Source organism: Pundamilia nyererei, unplaced genomic scaffold, assembly GCF_000239375.1.
Source record: "Pundamilia nyererei isolate P.nyererei 1_Seehausen unplaced genomic scaffold, PunNye1.0 scaffold00085, whole genome shotgun sequence".
Taxonomy (NCBI): Eukaryota; Metazoa; Chordata; class Actinopteri; order Cichliformes; family Cichlidae; genus Pundamilia; species Pundamilia nyererei.
The window spans coordinates 336,439-356,220 of record NW_005187486.1 but is presented as its reverse complement, the minus strand read 5'-3'; the positions used below and the strand labels follow the sequence as shown (position 1 = coordinate 356,220).

Genomic DNA, 19,782 nt, shown 5'->3' with positions numbered 1-19,782 from the left:
TAAGATCCAACCATGCAAAATAGGATTTTTTTTCTGCCATTTTTCGAGTCTTAAACTTTTGACTGGGACTGTATGACCCTAAAAGAGGATATGTTTGTACTTTGCAGGTAGACTAAGCGTATTTGAATTCTGTTTTTATTTTCTTTACTCTGAGCGCTACTGTACATAGCGCCGAAGCAGCTGAAAGACTAAAAATTGAAAACCATCCCTTTTTTTTTTTTAAATGAATTTATTGAAATAATTCAGATTCTCCTGCATCTCAGTGATAGAGCTGTGAGTCTCAACTCACTTCCTGCCTTCACAAAGTCTAAACTTTATTAATGTATTAGCTCTTTTCCAGCCTTACTGGCCAAAACTTTTGAAGAACATCCTTTGAATAGTATATTACCTCACAATGCTTTTCCTCTCACACTGCAGCATCTGTGTTTTTGGTCTGCATTGTTTAAACTCTCATCTTTGTAAAATCAGTTGCTCTGTTGACAGTACATGTATCAATCGTTATACTGATGTTACTTGGCCCAGTTTAGAAGCAGCAGAAAAATATCAGTGTGAAACCTGTAACCTTAACAGTGTGTTAGTTCAGTTTAACCTCCGAAGACCCGAACTCTTTCATGGCATGCCTTTTTAATTTCTCTTTGGGCTGATTGGGACCTGAAGAATGTAAAAACAAACAATTAGCAGAATTTTTTTTTTATTTTTTTAACCTGATTTTTGTTTCTGACAAAAATGAGATCCACATAAGAGGACATTTGTTTTAAATTTTGATAGAACAGTGGCAGCATAACATCCTCGTAAGTGGATATCAGGCCCCTGTAGAGCAAAAACCCAGAATGTGATGTCCATATATGTGGACGCCAGGTGCTAGGAGGTTAACTTAATTTTATACTTTTTATATAATTTTATAGCAACTGTTGTTTTAATGCTTTTTATTATAAAGGTAAAGATCAGACAGTATTACTGAAAGAACCCTAACCATGAAATGATGCGATGGTGGGGAAGAAGAACTCCCTTTAAACAGGAAGAAACCTCACAACAGGATCAGGGAGGGGGTGAGTGAAAGAGTAGGTTTTTATACCTTAAAAACAAAGCATGACTGACTCATTTTAATACAAGCATTTATTATACTGATAAAATGAATCCAAACAGTCATTTATGATGATCATTTCTCATGAAGCAAGCAGAAACGTTTTAAATGCTACAGTTTTACAGCAGAGGATACTGAGGGCTTTAAAGTTCACAGTTAATCAAAAAGAAACACTATGTACAAATAAAAAGGAGAACATTTTCTCCTGTTTCTGAAAGGTGACCGTGCTGTCAAAATCATACAGGAATCTAAGAGTCGAGTACATAACCTGATGACCTCTGGTGAAAAGTACAGTACAAGGAGAAGAATGAAGGTCAAAGGAATATGACTTCCCTTCAGTTTCCATCTCGAAAGTCTGCTGCACTCATCTGAAAAGAAATAAGTAAAATGTGATTTAATTTTTTTATTTTTAATATAATTCCAAATCACAACAACAGTTCCCTCAAGGCGCTTTATATTGTAAGGTAAAGAACCTACAATATTACAGAGAAAACAGAAAAACACAAAACGTGCTGGCAGTTACAGGGTAACAGGGTTAGCAAGGAAGAAGAGCTTCATGCTTTTATTATCAATGTTCTCATTTCAACAAAATTGAGACAATTTAGGCCAAAATACATCTGGGAAATATTCTCAGCTACATGAAGAACAATGTGTCCTGTAGCCAGTGGTCTAAATCACACAGTACAGAGCTCAACATCACAGAGGCTGACTGGATTACGTGAAAAAATACAATACTGAGACCAAGCGCAGCTACCGACTCAAATAAAAATGAAAACAGTCAAAACTCATGTCAAAAAAGGGTCAGAAACCAGTTCAAAGTCATGTCAGAAATTGGCATGTCAGAAGCCAGTCTAAAAACCAGTGGTGCAGTTTAGTTTACTGGTTAGCAGGCACGCATGCCTTATAGCTGAAAGCTTGGGTTTGGTCGACCAGCAATCCTTTGCTTCATCTTTCCTTGCACCTTCTCGCCTTCCGATCAAGTCTTGACTGCTAAACTGCCAAATAAATGTTAAAATCTTTAGAAACCCTTCCAAAATCATGCTGGACCCTAAACTTTGAAAATAAGAACGAGGAGGGCTGTCCAAATCATGGACGGCGTTGTCCTGTCAGATGGATTTTCTTTTAAAGAAGAAAAAAAAAAAAAAGGAAATAAACTTAATCTACCTGGGCGGCCCACACAAGTGAGGATGATGTACTAAACACTTGAGGGAGTTTGAACATTAGTATGGCCACATGCAGCAGGTGTGTCAAAGCTACACCGACTAAACTTTAACACACAGCAGCGCAACGCTGAAGCTGCATCTACCTGATGGTCAAAGTCTTCGAGATCCAGCAGATTGTTGGCCTGAAAGCAGACCTAGAAGACAGACAGAAACATTGTAGAGGGATAGACAACAGGAACAGCTGATGCAGTAAAGGGGGGCTGGAGCCTGTCCCAACACTAGAAACTGGTGTCCATAAAAGGAAGTCCCTTTTCAATGACATCATGCAGTGCCAAGAGGAAAAACAAAACAAAAACTGTTTCTCCAGGGGCAGAAGGTCATTTATACTTCCATGTTTTTAAAAAAAGAGACAAAGATTACTCAAAATTTCTCTCTTTTCATCTCTAAATGACATCAGAGTGTAAGGATTCAGCGCCAGCTGCTTTCAGACGCCATCAATAAGCTCCTTCATCATTTCTAACTGATGGCCAAGTGAGGGGAATCACTGCTGATGGGTTTTGGACAATTGTCCCCATTCAGAGCATGCAGAGCAAATTTCCATTAATTTGCATCTTTGCATAGACAGAAGACAACAGTAACATGTTTTAGGAGGTTTGATCTTCAGGGTCACCCTCCTGGTTGCACCAAACTTGATGGTCTTGCTGACAGGACCTCTCGGTTTTGTGGCGACCTCGTTCACCAAAAAGTAAGTACACACACACACACACACACACACACACACACACACACACTGAAAGTGAAGATGAACCAGAATCAGTCCAAATCCTCGGGCTCCTGCTTGCCCGCTGCAATCTGCATACTGCCACAAGGTGGTGCTGAAAGGGCCATCCACACAGAGAGCAGCAAGGTGGTGACAAGAGAGTCAATGACAACCAGCAACTTCAAGTGATGATGGGTAAAACTGAGGATTTGAGGACACATGACCAATAAGCATGTGATATTAACTTGTCCGCCACTTTGTCATTGTGATGATGTAGGATCGAGCAAATAAAGTTCCACTCACACACGCTTACAGACCAGTTGTGAGAGAGAAATGAATTGTGATAGTTGGTGGGAAAATAATTGCTAAAGCCTCAGTTAAACGTACTGACAATTTGGTCCCTGACAACCACCTGTTGCTAGGGAAAAATGCGTATTGCCCATCCGATTGGCAAAGACCTCCTTGTGAGCAGTTGGACTTGTCTACAGACATTGCCCAACTGCTCAAGATCGTTTGCCTTCAAAATAAAAGCTCTGGCAAAGGGTGACAAAGAGAGTCTGTGAAGGTTCTTAATCATCCAGGTCATCATAGTCTAAAGAGCTTGGAAAGAAAAGCATCTGGACTTAAAGCCACTTCATAAACGCATGGCACAACATAGAAGAACCTCCTCCACGGGACAAGACTCAGCTGTTCATCTGCATCTAAAGGACAAAGGTCGCTCTGCCATCTATGTCCACTGTGAACGACTGTCTTTGAACAGAGGCGATGGTTTACAACGCCAACTGTCTGCCATCTATACGCCAGTTTTGAGATCCCTTCCCAGACACCTTAACGCCCACTCACACCCTGGGCCATCTGACCTCAGTAAATCACATGATAGGGTGGGGCTGGGCTTCACAAGGCGTACACCCGACACCTTGGCTGATTGTGACCCACACCGTTTTCACACCTTGGACTTTGTGATCAATTAGAACTGAAGAAGCTTCTTGGATAGGAGGTGAAACATCTTGGCCTCCTAGGACCTGGTGTCCACATATGTGGACATCACATTTTGGGTTATTTAGACCAAAATACTCAATTTTGCTCTACAAGGGCCTGATATACACCTACGAGGACATTATACTGCTACTGTTCTGTCAAAATTTTAAACGAATATCCTCATATGTGGCTCTTATTTTTCTTAAAAACAAAAGGTTAAAAAAAATAAATCTGGTAATTCTTTGTTTTTACATTCATCGGGCCCCAATATGCCCAAATATCAAAAAGAAATTAAAAATGCATGCTTTGGAAGAGTTCGGGTCCTAGGAGGTTAAAGGAAACTTAAAGAAGTCCAGACGCTTTTATTTCTCAAGCACCCTAGGTTACAGAGATTGCAACTTTTACTTTGAAGGTGAACAGACTTCATTTCTGGTTTGCGTTGTACTTTTTTGAAGTTTTACTACTGCTCGGCTAATACCAAATTTATAGTTTAAACAGTGCTGACTCACCACAGCGTCAATGTCTCTGGGGCTCACGTACTGCTCCAGAGCCTTGTAGTCGTCCGGAGACATCGGCATCATGTTGTCCTGTAGCCTGGACGGATGTCTGAACCACACGGACACAAACCATGATTACACGTTAAGTCTTTCTCTTTAGTCGTGATGCGTTTGTTTCTCTCTGCTTACACTTCTGAAACCGAAATGAGCTCCGTCTTCATGTAGCCAGTCTTGTCCGTGTCCTCAAACTCCATCGGTTCAGCAGCTGGAAGGTAAATGAAGCTTGGATGAAGGTCTGCAGAGTATCAGAGTATTTATGGGCGAAAACCAAACGTAACAGCAGCTCTTACCCTCTGATGGTTTGGGGTAGTACTTCCCAAAGGCCTTGTCTTTGGGTATGTTGGGGTAGAGGAAGCGAAGCGGGTTCTCTGGGATGTTTTCCGCTGCCATTACCTTGTAGGTGCGGATGATGTCGGGGAGCGAGACGGCGGAAAGCTCCTTCTTCGTGTACGGCTCCACGGAGTGGAAGACCGGCTTGTCTGCGTGGAAAAAGAGACCGAAGATATTAAATCTGAGGACTAAACCTCCTTCAAACTTACTTCTTGCACAGGACATCAAGGCTATTGGTTCATGTGGTTTGATTTGAAGTCGTAGAGAAATCCGCCAAAATAAAAATGTCTCGTCAGCCACTAGAGTGCAGCCACATCTTTAGAGACGTTTAATCATGAAAACCTTGAAAATTTCAAGTTTTGTGTTGTTGAAAGTGTAAATGAAGGTCAAAAGAAGTGACTTTATTACCGTGGACGTCGTGTTCGATCCAGGTGAAGGTGATGGCTCCCTCTCGGCTGCTCTCGCTGAACCTGAGCAGGAAGGTGCCCGGACACTTGTCAGTCAGCAGAGCCTTCTCCCTCTCCTTACTGAGGAATCCCATGATGCAGCTGCATGAGAAGAAAACAAACAAACTCATGTTTACCGCTTAAATTCTCCCCCCACGGACTCTCGCAGCTTCACTAGAGCGCCACTCACCCATCATTCCAGAGGGCCAGCAGGTGTCTTTTGATCAGGTCCAGGATACCTTCAATCCACAACCAGAAAGGGAACGCCTTCTCGTTTGCGCTCTGCTGCTGGACGAATCACAAAGTCTGGTTCAGTGCACGATGAATAAAAGTGATTACAGGCGAATATTTGTTGGCTCAGATCACGAGGCAGCTGCTCCAGAGTCAAGGCTTTGGAGCAGCTGCCTGAGGAGGCTGCAGCCATGGGAACGTGGCTCAAGCGTCAGTTATACTCAAAGCTTTTAAAGATTGTTTTAATGTTATTTGGGCGTAAACTTAGGGCCAATAGAAAAGAAGCTGATGACAAAGATACCCACTTGTTAGATGGATATAGATGCAGACACTGATATAAATACACTATGTTGCCAAAAGTATTCACTCAGCCATCCAAATCTTAAAATTCGGGTGTTCCAGTCATTTCCATGGCCACGACTGGATAAAATCCACCACCTGTGCATGCAGACTGTTTCTACAAACATTTGGGTCACTCTGAGGAGCTCAGTGAATGAATGACTGAATGAATCCAGCATGGTATCGTGACAGGATGCCACCTGTGCAACAAGTCCAGGCATGAAATTTCCTTACTACTAAATATTCCAGTCAGCTGTGGGATGCAGACTTTCTCCAAAGTCAATCACCAAAGACTGCCAATGTAAAGTGTCAGATGCAGTGGTGTAAAGCACTCCACCACTGGACTCTAGAGCAGTGGAAACGTGTTCTCTGGAGCGAAGAATCACAGTTTTCAGTCTAGACCAGGGGTCGGCAACCTGGTGTAGACGCAGTCCTTATACTGCGGCTCCGCGTGGTTTGGGAAAATAAATGACAAGTATTTAGCTGAAGTGTATTTTTTGTGTTAGTTCTTTTTAAACTTGTAGTTCTAAATTGGAAGATTATTGTGATTTTGAAATATAAAAATAAAATTATATTTTATTACTTTTCGTCGCTCAAAATAGCGTCACACTCGCGGAAGCCGGTATACCCGCCGAAACGCCGTGCATTTCCCGAGACTTTCAACCCCTGGTAGGCCAATTATGGATCTTCAGATCCACATTATGTCAGCAGCTCCACCGTGAACTATGTTAAAAACAAACACCGCTCACGCCTCACAGATGACCGCTTACAGTCCCGCGCAAAGATGAAAGTCACTTCACTGTGCGCAGAGGTTCAGCAGCAGAAGTTCCATTGTAAACATACCACGGCAGACCCGATGCTTTTCAACATCTCTTTATTGACCACTTTTCACACACAGTTGCTGTACGTATACAGCCGGCTGTAGCTTTTCAGCTCACAGCCCGACACACAACAGCATAGAGAGCACAGACGTTAAGGCGGCGAGGCGTGATTGCGGGTGCCGCTCAGGTGCGTCCGCCTCCTCACATGCAGCGGCGCTGCAGACCACGCCCCGCCACACACATTTACCAGGTAAAATAAATATAAGTAAATGAATAAATATTTATGCAAATATTTATTTTTCATTTTTTAGTAAATAGCCTGCATTTATATAGCGCTTTACTAGTCCCTAAGGACCCCAAAGTGCTTTACACTACATTCAGTCATCCACACATTCACACACTGGTGATGGCAGCTACATTGTAGCCACAGCGCACTGACAGAGGCGAGGCTGCCGGACACTGGCGCCCTCTGACCACCACCAGTAGGCAACGGGTGAAGTGTCTTGCCCAAGGACACCACGACCGAGATTGTCGGAGCCGGGGCTCGAACCGGCAACTCTTGAGCCACATAGTAGCGTAGTGCTTTTTTCCAATTATTTTTTAAAATTCAGGTCAAGGCTCTGCTACGCTCCAAAAGCCCAAAGGCATTATAAGGGTGGCACACAACAGTTTTTCTTTGCTACATGGATCGTTTTCCTTTGGTTATATTTCTTTAAGAGTTCAAAATGTGTTCATTACATAAATAAAATGTAATTTTCTCTGTAGCACTTCATGGATTTCATAAGAAACACACCTTAGTTGTTCACACAAAGCATAAAGGTAAAAAACAATACATACAGTGTTATCTTCATTTTAGATGTCAAAAAGTATTTGTGGCTCGCAGTGTTTTCCTTTGCGTGGAAACCGGGTCCAAATGGCTCTTTGGGTGTTAAAGGTTGCTGACCCCTGGTCTAGACGGTACTTGTCTGACTGCATTGTGCAAAGTGTAAAGTTTGTTGGAGCGGTTATTATGATGTGGGTTGTTTTTCAGGAGTTGGGCTCAGACCCTTAGTTCCAGTGAAAGGAACATAGAGGGTTCAGCATATCAAGACATGTTGGACAATATCATGTTCTCAGCTTTGAACAGTTTGCAGATGGTCCCTTCCTGGTACAACATGACTGTTCACCAGTGCACAGAGTAAAGTCAATGAAGACATTGATGAGTGAGCTTGGTGTGGAAGAACTTGACTGGCCTGCACAGAGTCCTGTCCTCAAATCAACAGTTTGACCTCACAAATGTGCTTCTGGAAGAATGGTAAAAAATTCCTCAAAACACTCCTAAACCTATGGAAAGCCTTCCCAGAAGAGCTGAAGCTGTTATAGCTGCAAAGGGCCAACATCATATCAAACCTTATGGATTAAGAATGGGACGTCGCTCAAGTTGATGTGTGTGTGTGAAGGCAGGCGAGTGATACTTTTGGCAGTACAGTGTATCAAACAGTCTTTACGGACTTTGTTTTTATTTGTAACTATTTACATCAACACCTGCATAATTGCATTTTTTTTTTAAGTTTTAACCTTTGTGATTGTTACGTTGCCCTCTGAGTCTCCTGGTTTTGAATATAAATGAAATCATTATCAGCTGGATAAATGAGGCTTATCAGACTATGGCTCACCTTGCAGAACTTGGTCCAGGGGATGAGTCCCTCCGGGTTCCTCTGAGCTTTGGTTCCTTCACAGAAAAACAACCAGGTACAAACGTCTGCAGGTTATTCATGTGTGCTGCAGGTAGAAGTTTATTAGCACAGCAGTGACAGTCGGCCATTTGTTGACTTTGAGCCATTCGTTTCGGTCTGCAGCTTTCTGAGCCTCGGATCGTCTTATATTTCATCAGTAGTAAAGAAACGACAGATTGAGGGTTAAGATCTTTAGTTATAGTTAAGGTTTAAGCCTGTTATGAATAAAACAGAGACTTTAAAAGATATTTAGTGGCCTTGAATTTTCTTAAAACGTTACCACATGTTATTTTTGTGCGTCTCACCGAGCAGTTTATCAGCGAGCATGTTGAGCTGCTCCTGGTTCAGGCCTCGCTTGGTGACGGAGGAGAACTGCCAGCTGAGCACCTCGGAGAGCTGAGACCACTTCGCCGCAGGAGGGGAGAGGAAGAACTTCAGGTTCTGGAAAACATGACAGTTGGAGATCGGTAAGAGACAAAAACCGAGGGTACGTGGAGGTGCTAGGAGCGGACTGAAATCAAAGCGTGTTCTCACTTTGGGCTCCGTGGTCAGCATGTTGTACCAGAGGATGGAGGCCCAGCCGCTGGGTAGCTGGCAGACGTTGGAGATGACGACCACGGGCAGAGAAATGGCCTAGAAATAAATAAAACGACAGGAGGAAGCAGCAGGGTTTAATCTCCTCTATCAACTCTAGTTTAATTTTGAGCATGAACAAAGGGCGGGTCTCACCTCAAGTTTGATGTCGAGTCCGGACTGGTTGAGCTGCAGCTCCGACTCAAAGCTGAGCGAGTGGAGCTCCTCGGTGACGATCAGAGGACCCTGAACACCCAGAGACACACTCAGCTTACCCAAAACACACAACACCCTTCCCCAAGCCTCTGCAGGAAGCATGCAACGTTCCTGTAACTAAACTTCACTCTACATCACCAATCTACACGTAAAACCACATCAAATGTAGTTTACAATCTTTCTCCAACAAAACAAACTATGTGTCCATATCTGTCCTTACGTCACATTTACAGAGGTTACATATAAAGTGGAACAAGGTTCCTCATATAGCTATGTAAGCTGTAATGCGGGACAATGAATTCTTTTCTTTTTCTAGTGTGCATTACATATAAAATGATTTTTTAGGCCACTGTTAGTTCTATAAAATCCCTTCAGTTTTTTCTAAAGAACTTTTATTTTGAAGCTTTCGCACTAACATGCCGTGGGAAGCTGAAACTGTGATTTTCATGTGACATTCGGCCTGGACAGAATTACTAATTTAATGGTTATATTCCACCACACAAGAGAATAAGCGCAGAGAAGGAGGGCGCGCTCCTACAGCTAAAGAAGAGGAAGAAAAAACATCCAGGTAGACGAGTCTGTTGCATATTGAAGGCCTCTATGATGACTGTAAAACAGCCAGTATGTGACCTGCAGTCTCAAACACACAGAGCAGGTTTGTGTATTTTATGGAATAAAGTTTTAAAGGCTCTTACGTCATTTGTTCTGTTTCCAGGTCCTTTCTGTTCTTTGAGTTGCTGTATGGAGATTAAGTTGGAAAGGCATCACTATTAGGGTGTCTAAGAAATCTCCCTAAATAATAAAAACAATATATAACCAGTGGAAGGGAATACTGTGGGTTTAATACTAAGACACTGATTTTACCAAATGTCTGAACTCTGCTGCCAGACTGCCGTTGGACTCCTCCATGTTCATGACTTTGGTGTTTGTCCCCAAAATGTTAAACCTCCTGAACCTGATTCAAAGATGATCAATGGAAAGCTATTAATCAGCTGCGTTACTGAATAACACGTTATATATTTCAATGTGTATGAATACATTTCAGACGTACCCTTTCTTCTCTGTAACATCCCTGAGGAGAAAAAAAAAGTGTTACATATTTGGAAACATGCAGCATGATGATTCAAAGCGGCAAAAGCAAAGGTGAGAATTTGCTTACTTATCAAACAGGGCCTTGACTTTGAGCTGGTAGTTAAACTCTTGCAGTTTCACCAGAAACCTGAACCGAAAGGAAACGAGACTGAAACAGGAAGCTGACGCTCACCAACGGATAAACATCACCTGACGCAATTTCTGCGTTTTCATTTCATTTGGGTACAAAACAAAGAAGGAAAAATTCTCATTTTATTTATTTTGTGGGATGAAGAACTCTCTCTTAACAGGAAGAACCCTCCAGCAGAGCCAGGCTCAGGGGTGTATAGATAGTATGGATACCAATGTTGGTATCAGTATTGGATCAATACCAAGCATGACAGGACCAAGAGTGGTAATAAACTGGTTCTGTTTTATTTATTTTTTTAGAAATTATATAAATGAGAAATTATATGAATTATTATATAACTTATATAAATGTAAAAATGATTTAGGGGTCAGGGCAGAAAGACACGTAAACACTTCACATTTAACTTCTTACCGAAGTTTCACCGTAAACTGGACGCCTGTTTTCAACACCAGTGGTCTCTGTGGGTGGGTGGGCATGCAAGGTTGCCTCTCTACAACTAGAGAGCTTCACACAGATCAGAATCCAGGTTAACAGCCAATAATAACAACACTCAGCAATAATAATGATAATAATAATAATAACAATAAAGAGTGAAGGGTTTCATACTTGGACAGCAGGTTTTTGAGGAGCTCCAGAGCTCGGCCTTCCAAGTAAGCCTTCTTCACTGTGATGGGGTCGTTCTCATAAGTGAACTTCTGCTCCAGCTCCTGCAGCTTCTTCAGGTGCTGACGGACCTGCTGCAGACTCTCCGCTACTGCCGTGAACCTGCAGGAGGGCGAGGACAGAAGATCAGATAACACACCAGATGAAGCACCCAGTCGACCGAAGAACTGTTCATGAACTGGACCCTGGATTACTTTTGGTTCTCCATTTACTTTCAGTCATTTATCTCCTCCATTTAGGATTTTTCCATATCGTTTAGTGACCACTTTCATCTGTTTGTCTACCATGTTACGTCTTTTATCAAACTATTTTAATATCTTATTAAACCCCTTTAACCTTTCTTCTCAAACAGGTTCACATCCTCGCAGGTGTTTAATCAAAATGAACTGATGAAAAAAAACTGATGGAAAAATTACGATGAGGAAGGTGAGGGAAATATTAAATATAGGTGGAAGAATGAAAAAGACACTAAGATTGATGGCTAAGCAGAAGAGGAAGTGAAGAAAGAGGCGATTAAAGAGGAAGAGATGGGATGGAGAGGGCGGCTCACCAGTTCTGCAGCTGGTCCACGCAGGCGTTGGGCGGGCCACCGATGCAGGCGATCTTCTGACGCTGCTTCCAGTCGGGCAGCTCCTCGGAGATCAACTCTGCCAGCAGGGCCTGAGTGACGTTCAGCAGCTCGTTCAGCCCGAGCACAGCGTCCTAAAAAAATCAAAACAAAAAAACCCACACCCAAGAGTCCATCGCATCAGTCACATCAAATGTCCTGTTATGGCGTTTAAAACTCCTCAGAAAGAAAAAGTTTATAAGATCAAAATGACTTTATTGTTACAGCCCAGTGACCTCAAAGGGATTATATGTTAGTCGTGTTTCTCGTCACCTGACGCTTGGCTTTCAGCTCAAAGCACATCCTCCCGACTGTCATCTTCTCCTTCTCCAGGTCCTTCACCGTCATGCCGTTCATTTCATTCTCTGTGGAGGAAGAAGGAAAAAAAATGCACACAATTAAAACTTGGAAGCAACATAGATTGAATTTTAAATGAAGTTTTAAGAGCATTTAATATATGTCAGTTTGGAAAAGGCCTTTCACTCTTTACCAACACGAGCTACTTTGTTCCAATTTTTTTAGGTCAGATCACCGCATTTGGCAACAAGTGCGCTTTAGCTCAAAACCTCAAAACTCCGTCGGCTCTCTGAATTTATTTCTCTGCCTCCAAGAACTCAAATTGCCCCTTGACATGTTGATCTTCACTGTATTACCAAAAGTACTTCCTCAGCCATCCAAATCACTGCAATCACATTTTGGGGTTTGGCTCTACAGCTGAGCCTGGACGATTTCCTCACCTCTGTTCTTCAGTGTGTTGACTTTGAAGTCATACTCGTCCTGCAGGTCTTCTACGTTCTTAATGTTCTGATCCACCACCTGATAGTCAAAGAGCCCGTTAGAGATTTTCCAGCAGAGCCGGACCAACCTCGAGCTGGGACCTACACGCTGCGTAATAGTTTTACCTGGACTATGTGCTTCATCTCTTTCACTTTGTTGTCCAGCTTCTGTTTCTCCACCACCATGGCCGACACTGCCCCATCGGTCTCATCCTACCGAAACAGAGGTCACACATTTTAATGTCTCTGAAACAGAAACAGGTTTAGACTCTTCGGGACCTTGAAAAGTGAAACTGAATTCAGGTATTAATTTAGACATAGAGGTTAAAGTTCTGCTAAACAACGAAATCAGATCAAGATTACATCCACTCCAAGTGTCTCAATCTTAAGACAAAATCCACTCTCCTTAGCTAACATTAAGCATCATTATCACAGAGTATATCGTAGTTTTGATAGCAAAACTGCGTCAATCTTAATGTATGTGGTGTAGATGAACAGAAACCCGTGCTGCTACCCTCATGTTTAATCAGATTTCTAGATAAGGCATTTAAAAGTAAAAACAAAGAAGAGGGAAGAAAACAGAATCGCAAAACATGCTAAATAAAGAAGGAACACTTGGTGTAGTTTTAAGGTGTTCAGACTTTTCAGGTATTTGACAAGTGTTCTGACTTGTAGACGTTTCACTTGGGTCATAGTTTTGTCCACTGATCTGTCTGCAGAGGAGCAAATTTTAGCCAGTTTCTCATCAGGGCCAAAAACATCACTCTGGGATCGATGAGGATATCACAGGCAAGTATTTCCTTTTCCAGGCATGTCCCACCGGGAGAGGCTCCAGGGCAGACCCAGGACACAGCTGGCAAGCCTTGGTGTTCCTCCAGATAAGTGGAGGAGGTTGGTGGGGATGGCTTGGGAGAGGGAGGCCTGGGCATCTCTGCTTGGGCTGCTGCCCCCGTGACCCGGCCCCGGATAAGCGGAAGAAGATAGATGGATGGACAGATGGTATTTCCTTTTAAATTAAAAGTAATTTATCCCACAAGCGTTGCAGTTTTATACATAAAAAAAAAATAGGTATAAGGGGTGTAATGAAGTAGATCCTTTCCAATTCTTTCTATCTTTTAGATCTAGTAGAAGGTTGCTTTAATCTTCTGATTACAGCTTGTGGCTGTGAAATAGAAATTTCTGTGTTTGAGTGGAAAGATAACACGCAGATGAAAAATTACTGGGAAAAAAACAAAAAAAGGATGATTTATTTTTTACTCTGTGAGAGTAAGAGAATATAAACAGCATGAAGGTGAAATGGTTTTTACAGCTTTATTTAATGCACTAAAGTTATAGTACATAAGAAAAAAGACGATTCTGAGGTTGTTTCTGTTGGTTTTTCATTTTGAAGAATGAGAACTCAGTCCCTGTGTGCATATTGGGCTTTGATTCATAGAGCATGCAGACGTGTACGCACCATGCATCAGCATGATTTTGGAGCATTCAAGCAGCCATTAAGTTGGAAAAGTAATACAATTCTTATCATTTGTTCAGCTATTTTTGTCTTGAAAGCATCTTTTCTCTTGCTTTAAGTTGCATCTGGTAGGATTTACGATGGTCTACCTGCACCAGAAGCTGGCTGTAATCCACCTATAAGCTGTTTGAATCCTGAACACTCGTCTATAATTTAAACCCCAGATGTGTGAGCCTAAAAGTAAATGTGTATTTAAAGCCAGAGTCTGATTAACGGAAGGATTTAGATCTGTCAGGTGTTATTCTGCTGTCATAGTTATGTTCTAACAACGAAACCGAGCTGCAGCTTTTACCTCTGTGCTCTTTGCAATCTCCAGTATCTTCAGCTCCTCCTTCAGGTTTCTGGAGATGATCATGGCCATGTGGACGGGATCTTCCTGGAAGCGATCCTGGAGAGAGAACCGCTCGTACTTTTAGTTACATAAAGGAATTTAACCTGCCTCACACAGAAGTGTTTCGAATCCAGGGTCGGACCTGCAAGTTCCTCTTGATCTTGCGAATGTTGTGCTGCAGCAGGAAGTTGTTCTCCAGAGCGAAGCGGCTGTGTTGGTCGTCCAGCTGAGCGAGAAGGTCGTGGAAACGAACCGTGGCCAGAGAGTCCTGCATGGCCACCGTGTCCCTGAGGAGACCACAGTAAGTCTTTGAGTAGCATGAACAGAAGACGCTCAGTTTGGGGTTAACCTTGAAAGGGTTACAAATTGGTTTTCAGCAAATGCTGTGCTTCAACAAAACCTTTATCCAAATATTGAGAAGTCCATGATTATCAGTCTCATTAGCTCAAACACTTTTGCTTTGGTCTGATAAAAATCTAGCAATGGAACAGTTAATGAACAGATGCTGAAATGATGATGAAGGACAGGTATTTCTGCACTTTTACAACCAGGATTTTATGGGCTGTGAGGACTTTTTTCCCCACATGTAATTAAATTTTTGCAGCTGAACCAAAACTCTCAATATGCGCAAAGATATCCCTGCATTGTGGATACAATGTCATGAAGCTTTCCACATCCTTGGTGACCCTGTTGTTTCCCAGTGCAGGACCATAGATCCAGATCCACGTCCACAAGTGTGAGCTCGCTTCTGTTTGATCTACGATGTCGATACAAATGCACCTACAGTTTTCTTTTCCATCAGGACATCCAGTTTAACCTTTACTTTGCAACCTTTGATTTTCTTGTTTTAGTGTTAGTTATTCCTCTTTTTATTGTATGGAGGGGATATGCCAGATAAAAAAAATTCAGGTAAATCAGTACAGGTATTACAATAAAAACAACTTTTTAATGGTTCAAACGAGTCGATGAGAAACGTTTGAAAGAAAAAAAAAGACGCTGCCCTTTATTCGGACTTCTTACCAGTCGATGCTTTCGATCCACTTGCTCAGGTACTGACGGATGTCCATGGGGAACGAGTCATCGTACAGCTGATCCACCTGCTCCAGGTACTTGCTGTCCAGCATCTGAAGCTGGCCCCACTGCGCCATCTTCTGGTGAATGAAAGCAGCTCTGTCAGGACATTTTTTGCACGATGTGGCACAGTCTACGCAAAAGACGGGAGAGTCTAAAAGCTGCATTCTTACGGTAGCCTCTTCCCTATGGGCTCAAAATGTGGTCATAAATATTTTGTACTTGTAAAAAAGATTTGTGTGTGGACTTAGCCAAAAAAACCCTGCAAGTTACAACTACGAATTTTGACCCTATTTTTCTTCCTTTCATCTGATTGGTGAATGTCATTTCAATCACAAATGTAACAATCCAATCAGAATTTGTGATTGACATGACGTTGACCGATCAGCTTAAAGGAAGAAAAATAGGGTCAAAATTCGTACTTGTAACTTGCAGGGGTTTTTTGGGCTAAGTCCACGCACAAATCTTTTTTACGCATGCACAATTTTATTTATTTTTTTTACACATACAAATCTTTTTTACAAGTACAAAATATTTATGACCACATTTTGAGCCCATACTTCCCCTGCTCAGCGATGCCAATAAAATAAACTCTCTTGGTGCGTTTTTTCACTAAAATCTGTATTTTCACATCTTGCTAATTAAACATGAACTTAATTTTATTGCTTTTTATCTGTGTTAGTGTCAGAAATAAGAGGTAATCAGTGCCACTCAGTTTCAAAACAACAGGTAGGTATTGGCCAAATTGCTCAGCTTCATCATTTTCCTAAAAAGCACAAAAGGTGGCTACATATATACAGGCTTTTCTACCGAGCATCAGGCAAGATTATTCACCATTTTAGTTTCACAGATAAGAAATGTTAAAGCATTTTTTCTGTCATACATATCCTGTTTCGTGGTGGATGTTCATGCACCAGAGCCTCAAATAATGAGGACAGTGTATGTGCGAGTAATCGCTCTAGCCTCAGACTGCTCTAAATACTCAGTTTCAAAAATTCATTTTCCTACTCTTTGATCTTTATGATGTCATGGAGGGCACATATTTCTAACATGTGCAACAAAAGTCTTGATAGTGAGGGGCAGCCAATCAGAGCTGCTTAAAGTCAGCTTAAAAGTGAAGCAGCTAAAACAGCTTAGACAGAGAATGAACTGGAGACCAAGTATGAGATAAATAAAAATGGTAAATGGCCTGTATTTGTATAGCACTTTTCTAGTCCCTAAGGACCCCAAAGCACTTTACACAACCTGTCATCCACCCATTCACACACACATTCACACGCTGGTGATGGCAAGCTACATTGTAGCCACCCTGGGGCGCACTGACAGAGGCGAGGCTGCCGGACACTGGCGCCACCGGGCCCTCTGACCACCACCAGTAGGCAATGGGTGAAGTGTCTTGCCCAAGGACACAACGACCGAGACTGTCCAAGCTGGGGCTCAAACCGGCAACCTTCCGATTACAAGGCGAACTCCCAACTCTTGAGCCACGATCGCCCCCATATAATATTATTATTATTATTATTATTCTAATCTGGGAATCATGCAAAGCTACTCTAGCAGAGTCCAGGAGTGAAAATATGGAGCTGGAAATAAGCAGAAAAAGTCTGATTTTATATACTTTTTCACTGGTGTGTCATCAAAGACTGAAGAAAACCCTAGCTGGGTTATTAAACGCCCACAAAAGCAGATCATGTGTGTAAATTTATCGACATGTATGCCACATTTCTGTCTGCAGTCTTCCGCTGTAGACACACAACAGTTAATAAAAACATACAGAATCTATTATCATGAGGCTGTGAGATAAAAGTGGCAGAAATCTGAGACTTTTTAAAAAACCCTTTAAAGGGAATTTACGCTTTTTGAGAATTCGCTAGACGTGGATACTTAAAGTTTATATACAGTGTAGATGTGTATAATAATCCTGAATAAATAAAGGAAACATTTTTTAGTCATTTGTTCCGAGCTTGGTTTTCTAAGAACTCATCTTAAATCCATAAACATATGAGGATAATTCAATAATTTGAAGATCTAATTGAAAATATTTTTTTATTTCTGACTCTCCTTGCATCACTGTGGACAGAAGACAAAGGTCAGGAAGCTCCCAAACATTTTTCTCACTACAGAAAACCAGCTGCTTGTTTACAGTGTGAGAAATTGTGAAATGATAAGTGCTGACTCGAGGATTGTCGCGGGCTGCCACCCGCCTCCTTCCTGGCTCAGTTGTGCTCTGACTTAAGATCAGAAAGTAAAAACAAAGAAAGATGTGTGTGATGATGTAAAGGAACATCCAACACTGATTTCTGTTAAAAGCAGCTGGATTTCATAGACACTGAAGCTCAAACTGTAATTAGCTGCACAGATTAATCCCCATATTGTAAAACAGGATTGTTTGACAGCTAAAGAAGAGACAAATTAACATTTTTGTTGTTTTGTTTTTTTAAATCAAACGCAATCTTATCTGTATTTATCTTGTTCCAAGTGGCTAAACCTGAATGTAGGAGGCGTCTAAGGTCAGCTTAGGTTTCAATTTCCCCACAAATGTGACTCTGCCTCCAGCATCAGTTAAAAAATATATCATTAAGAGTATTTAAACGTATGTGTATCTATATATATATATATATATGACCTAATTCCACATTCATGAGACGATCATAGCCAATAAATCCATTTCACAGCTTTAATTTTTAATCTTTCTGGCTCCCCAAGTCACTTAAGGCAGCCCTGTGGTCCTTTCCAGCTCTCCTCAGCCAAACTCTAATCGGTAATGTGTCTTTTTTAAGATTCAAGCAGAGCCCCTTATTTTAACGTCTAACAATACAAGACTCAATAGATTATCTATATGTTGGTGCCTCACCTGAGAGATCGGCATATACAATAATTTATCTGGTGTTACACATCGACTAAGATCCCGACTTTTACACGGGGTTGACAGGTAATTATTTACGTTTCGGACCCCTAATGGTTGGAGGTATGGACGTAAGCGTGTAAAAAGTTAAGATTTGATTTAAATAACGGCTACGGACAGATACACAAATATTAACACATACACAGAGGAACGCTTATATCCCGTAAACTGCCATCAAGTGTTTGCAGGAGTCGTTTTTTTTTAAGCATTACCGATTAGCAAGTTCAAGTTTAAGTGCTCTCCTAGCACGGCTTGCTGTGTAAAAGGGTCACAGATGCGATTTATATAAAACAACGTCACCTTTTGAACATGTAAGTCATGTAACTTACCTTTAATGTAAAGGTAACGCGTACAAGCTTCCACGGGAAGTAAGTTGTGTTTCCGAAAATGCTTGAGTCCCTAAATGTGCCTAACAAGCCACACAGCTCTCCTACCTTTTTTCTACTCCAGTGGCGCAGCTTACTTTACGGAACACTATCAGCCAATCACCGCACACCATTTACGACAAGCCCCCGCCCTTTTCCACGAGACAGCCAATCACAAAGAGGGAAAAACGGCTGTTGTTGACAGCTACCAAGCATGCCTGAAAAAAAATACACAGGAGTTTTTTTGTTTAAAGCTGCCCCTGTAAGCATAACATCAAGAGTCAAGATGTATTTTGTCATTGTACAAAGTCAAAGAGAATGACACTGTACATAAAATGTATTTTTAATTGAGTTTAAAGCAACATGACGCAGGCTTTTCGGAGGGAGAAAGTCAGTACAGAGAAGAGCCAAGAGTGACCACGTGTTTTCAGAGAAAGCGAAAGCTGCAAGGACGCCTACAACTCTGAAACTGAAACTTAACTTAAAAATTATGTTTGATCGTTGACATGTGAAAAAAATTCTGGAATAAGAAAGTAATAACTGAAAATAAAAGACGTATTTAAAAAACATAACATAAAAACTAAACTTAAAAAAAAAATCTTATTGTAGTCTAAATATCAAAAGTTATAATCTTGTACCGACAACAAAAAGGTGCTAATCACCGGTTTTAAAACGTAAATATTTCACTAATATTTATTCTTTGTAATTCTTATATTTTACAAAGTTGAAAACTTCAATGGAGAACAAAAGTCTTGCCCCAGCCCACATTTCTTCCAAGAAGTCAGAATTTCCTGTAATTTTCTAAGTGGTTTTGAGCAGTATTTCCCCAGGCTTTCCAAGGACCTCTCAAAGTTTTTCTTTGGGCATTAGCTACATTTCCACTTCACTTAAGTCTTTCAGAGGAAAAAAAGAAGTGGTAGATGCATCTGGACCTTCAGCTGATCCATCTAATGTTCACTGAAGCCTCATCAGAAATGGTCTCAGTGGAAGGTGGCTGTCAGGAAGCCATTCTTAAACAGGAAGGGGAACAGGAAGAAAAGGCCTGAACTGAAAGGAAGTGGAAACCAGTCTGATGGAGTGATGAATCCAGATCTGAATGTTTATGGTTCTAATCAT

At 41.5% G+C, this 19,782-nt stretch overlaps 1 protein-coding gene across 4 annotated transcripts; it reads right to left on the bottom strand.

Moving 5' to 3' along the window:
* Positions 1 to 1,098: 1,098 nt before the first annotated feature.
* Positions 1,099 to 18,758, bottom strand: LOC102194153 (signal transducer and activator of transcription 1-alpha/beta). 4 transcript variants are annotated; one of them, XM_005738645.1, is made up of 25 exons: positions 18,631 to 18,758; positions 15,346 to 15,476; positions 14,468 to 14,612; positions 14,287 to 14,382; positions 12,608 to 12,694; positions 12,443 to 12,521; positions 11,979 to 12,070; positions 11,649 to 11,800; positions 11,042 to 11,200; positions 10,847 to 10,939; positions 10,373 to 10,432; positions 10,265 to 10,285; positions 10,078 to 10,168; positions 9,909 to 9,950; positions 9,154 to 9,243; positions 8,959 to 9,057; positions 8,730 to 8,865; positions 8,365 to 8,420; positions 5,509 to 5,606; positions 5,281 to 5,420; positions 4,833 to 5,021; positions 4,672 to 4,747; positions 4,495 to 4,591; positions 2,391 to 2,441; positions 1,099 to 1,452 (listed from the first exon to the last, which is right to left on the bottom strand). In XM_005738645.1, the coding sequence occupies exons 2-25, from the start codon at positions 15,471 to 15,473 to the stop codon at positions 1,420 to 1,422; spliced, it is 2,310 nt and encodes a 769-aa protein (XP_005738702.1). In that variant the 5' UTR covers positions 15,474 to 15,476; positions 18,631 to 18,758; the 3' UTR covers positions 1,099 to 1,419. The 4 variants fall into 4 exon arrangements, with proteins under 4 accessions (XP_005738702.1, XP_013767740.1, XP_005738703.1 ...); XM_013912286.1 differs by having other exon boundaries at positions 15,346 to 15,473; XM_005738646.1 differs by lacking the exon at positions 2,391 to 2,441.
* Between the last annotated feature and the right edge of the window lie 1,024 nt (positions 18,759 to 19,782).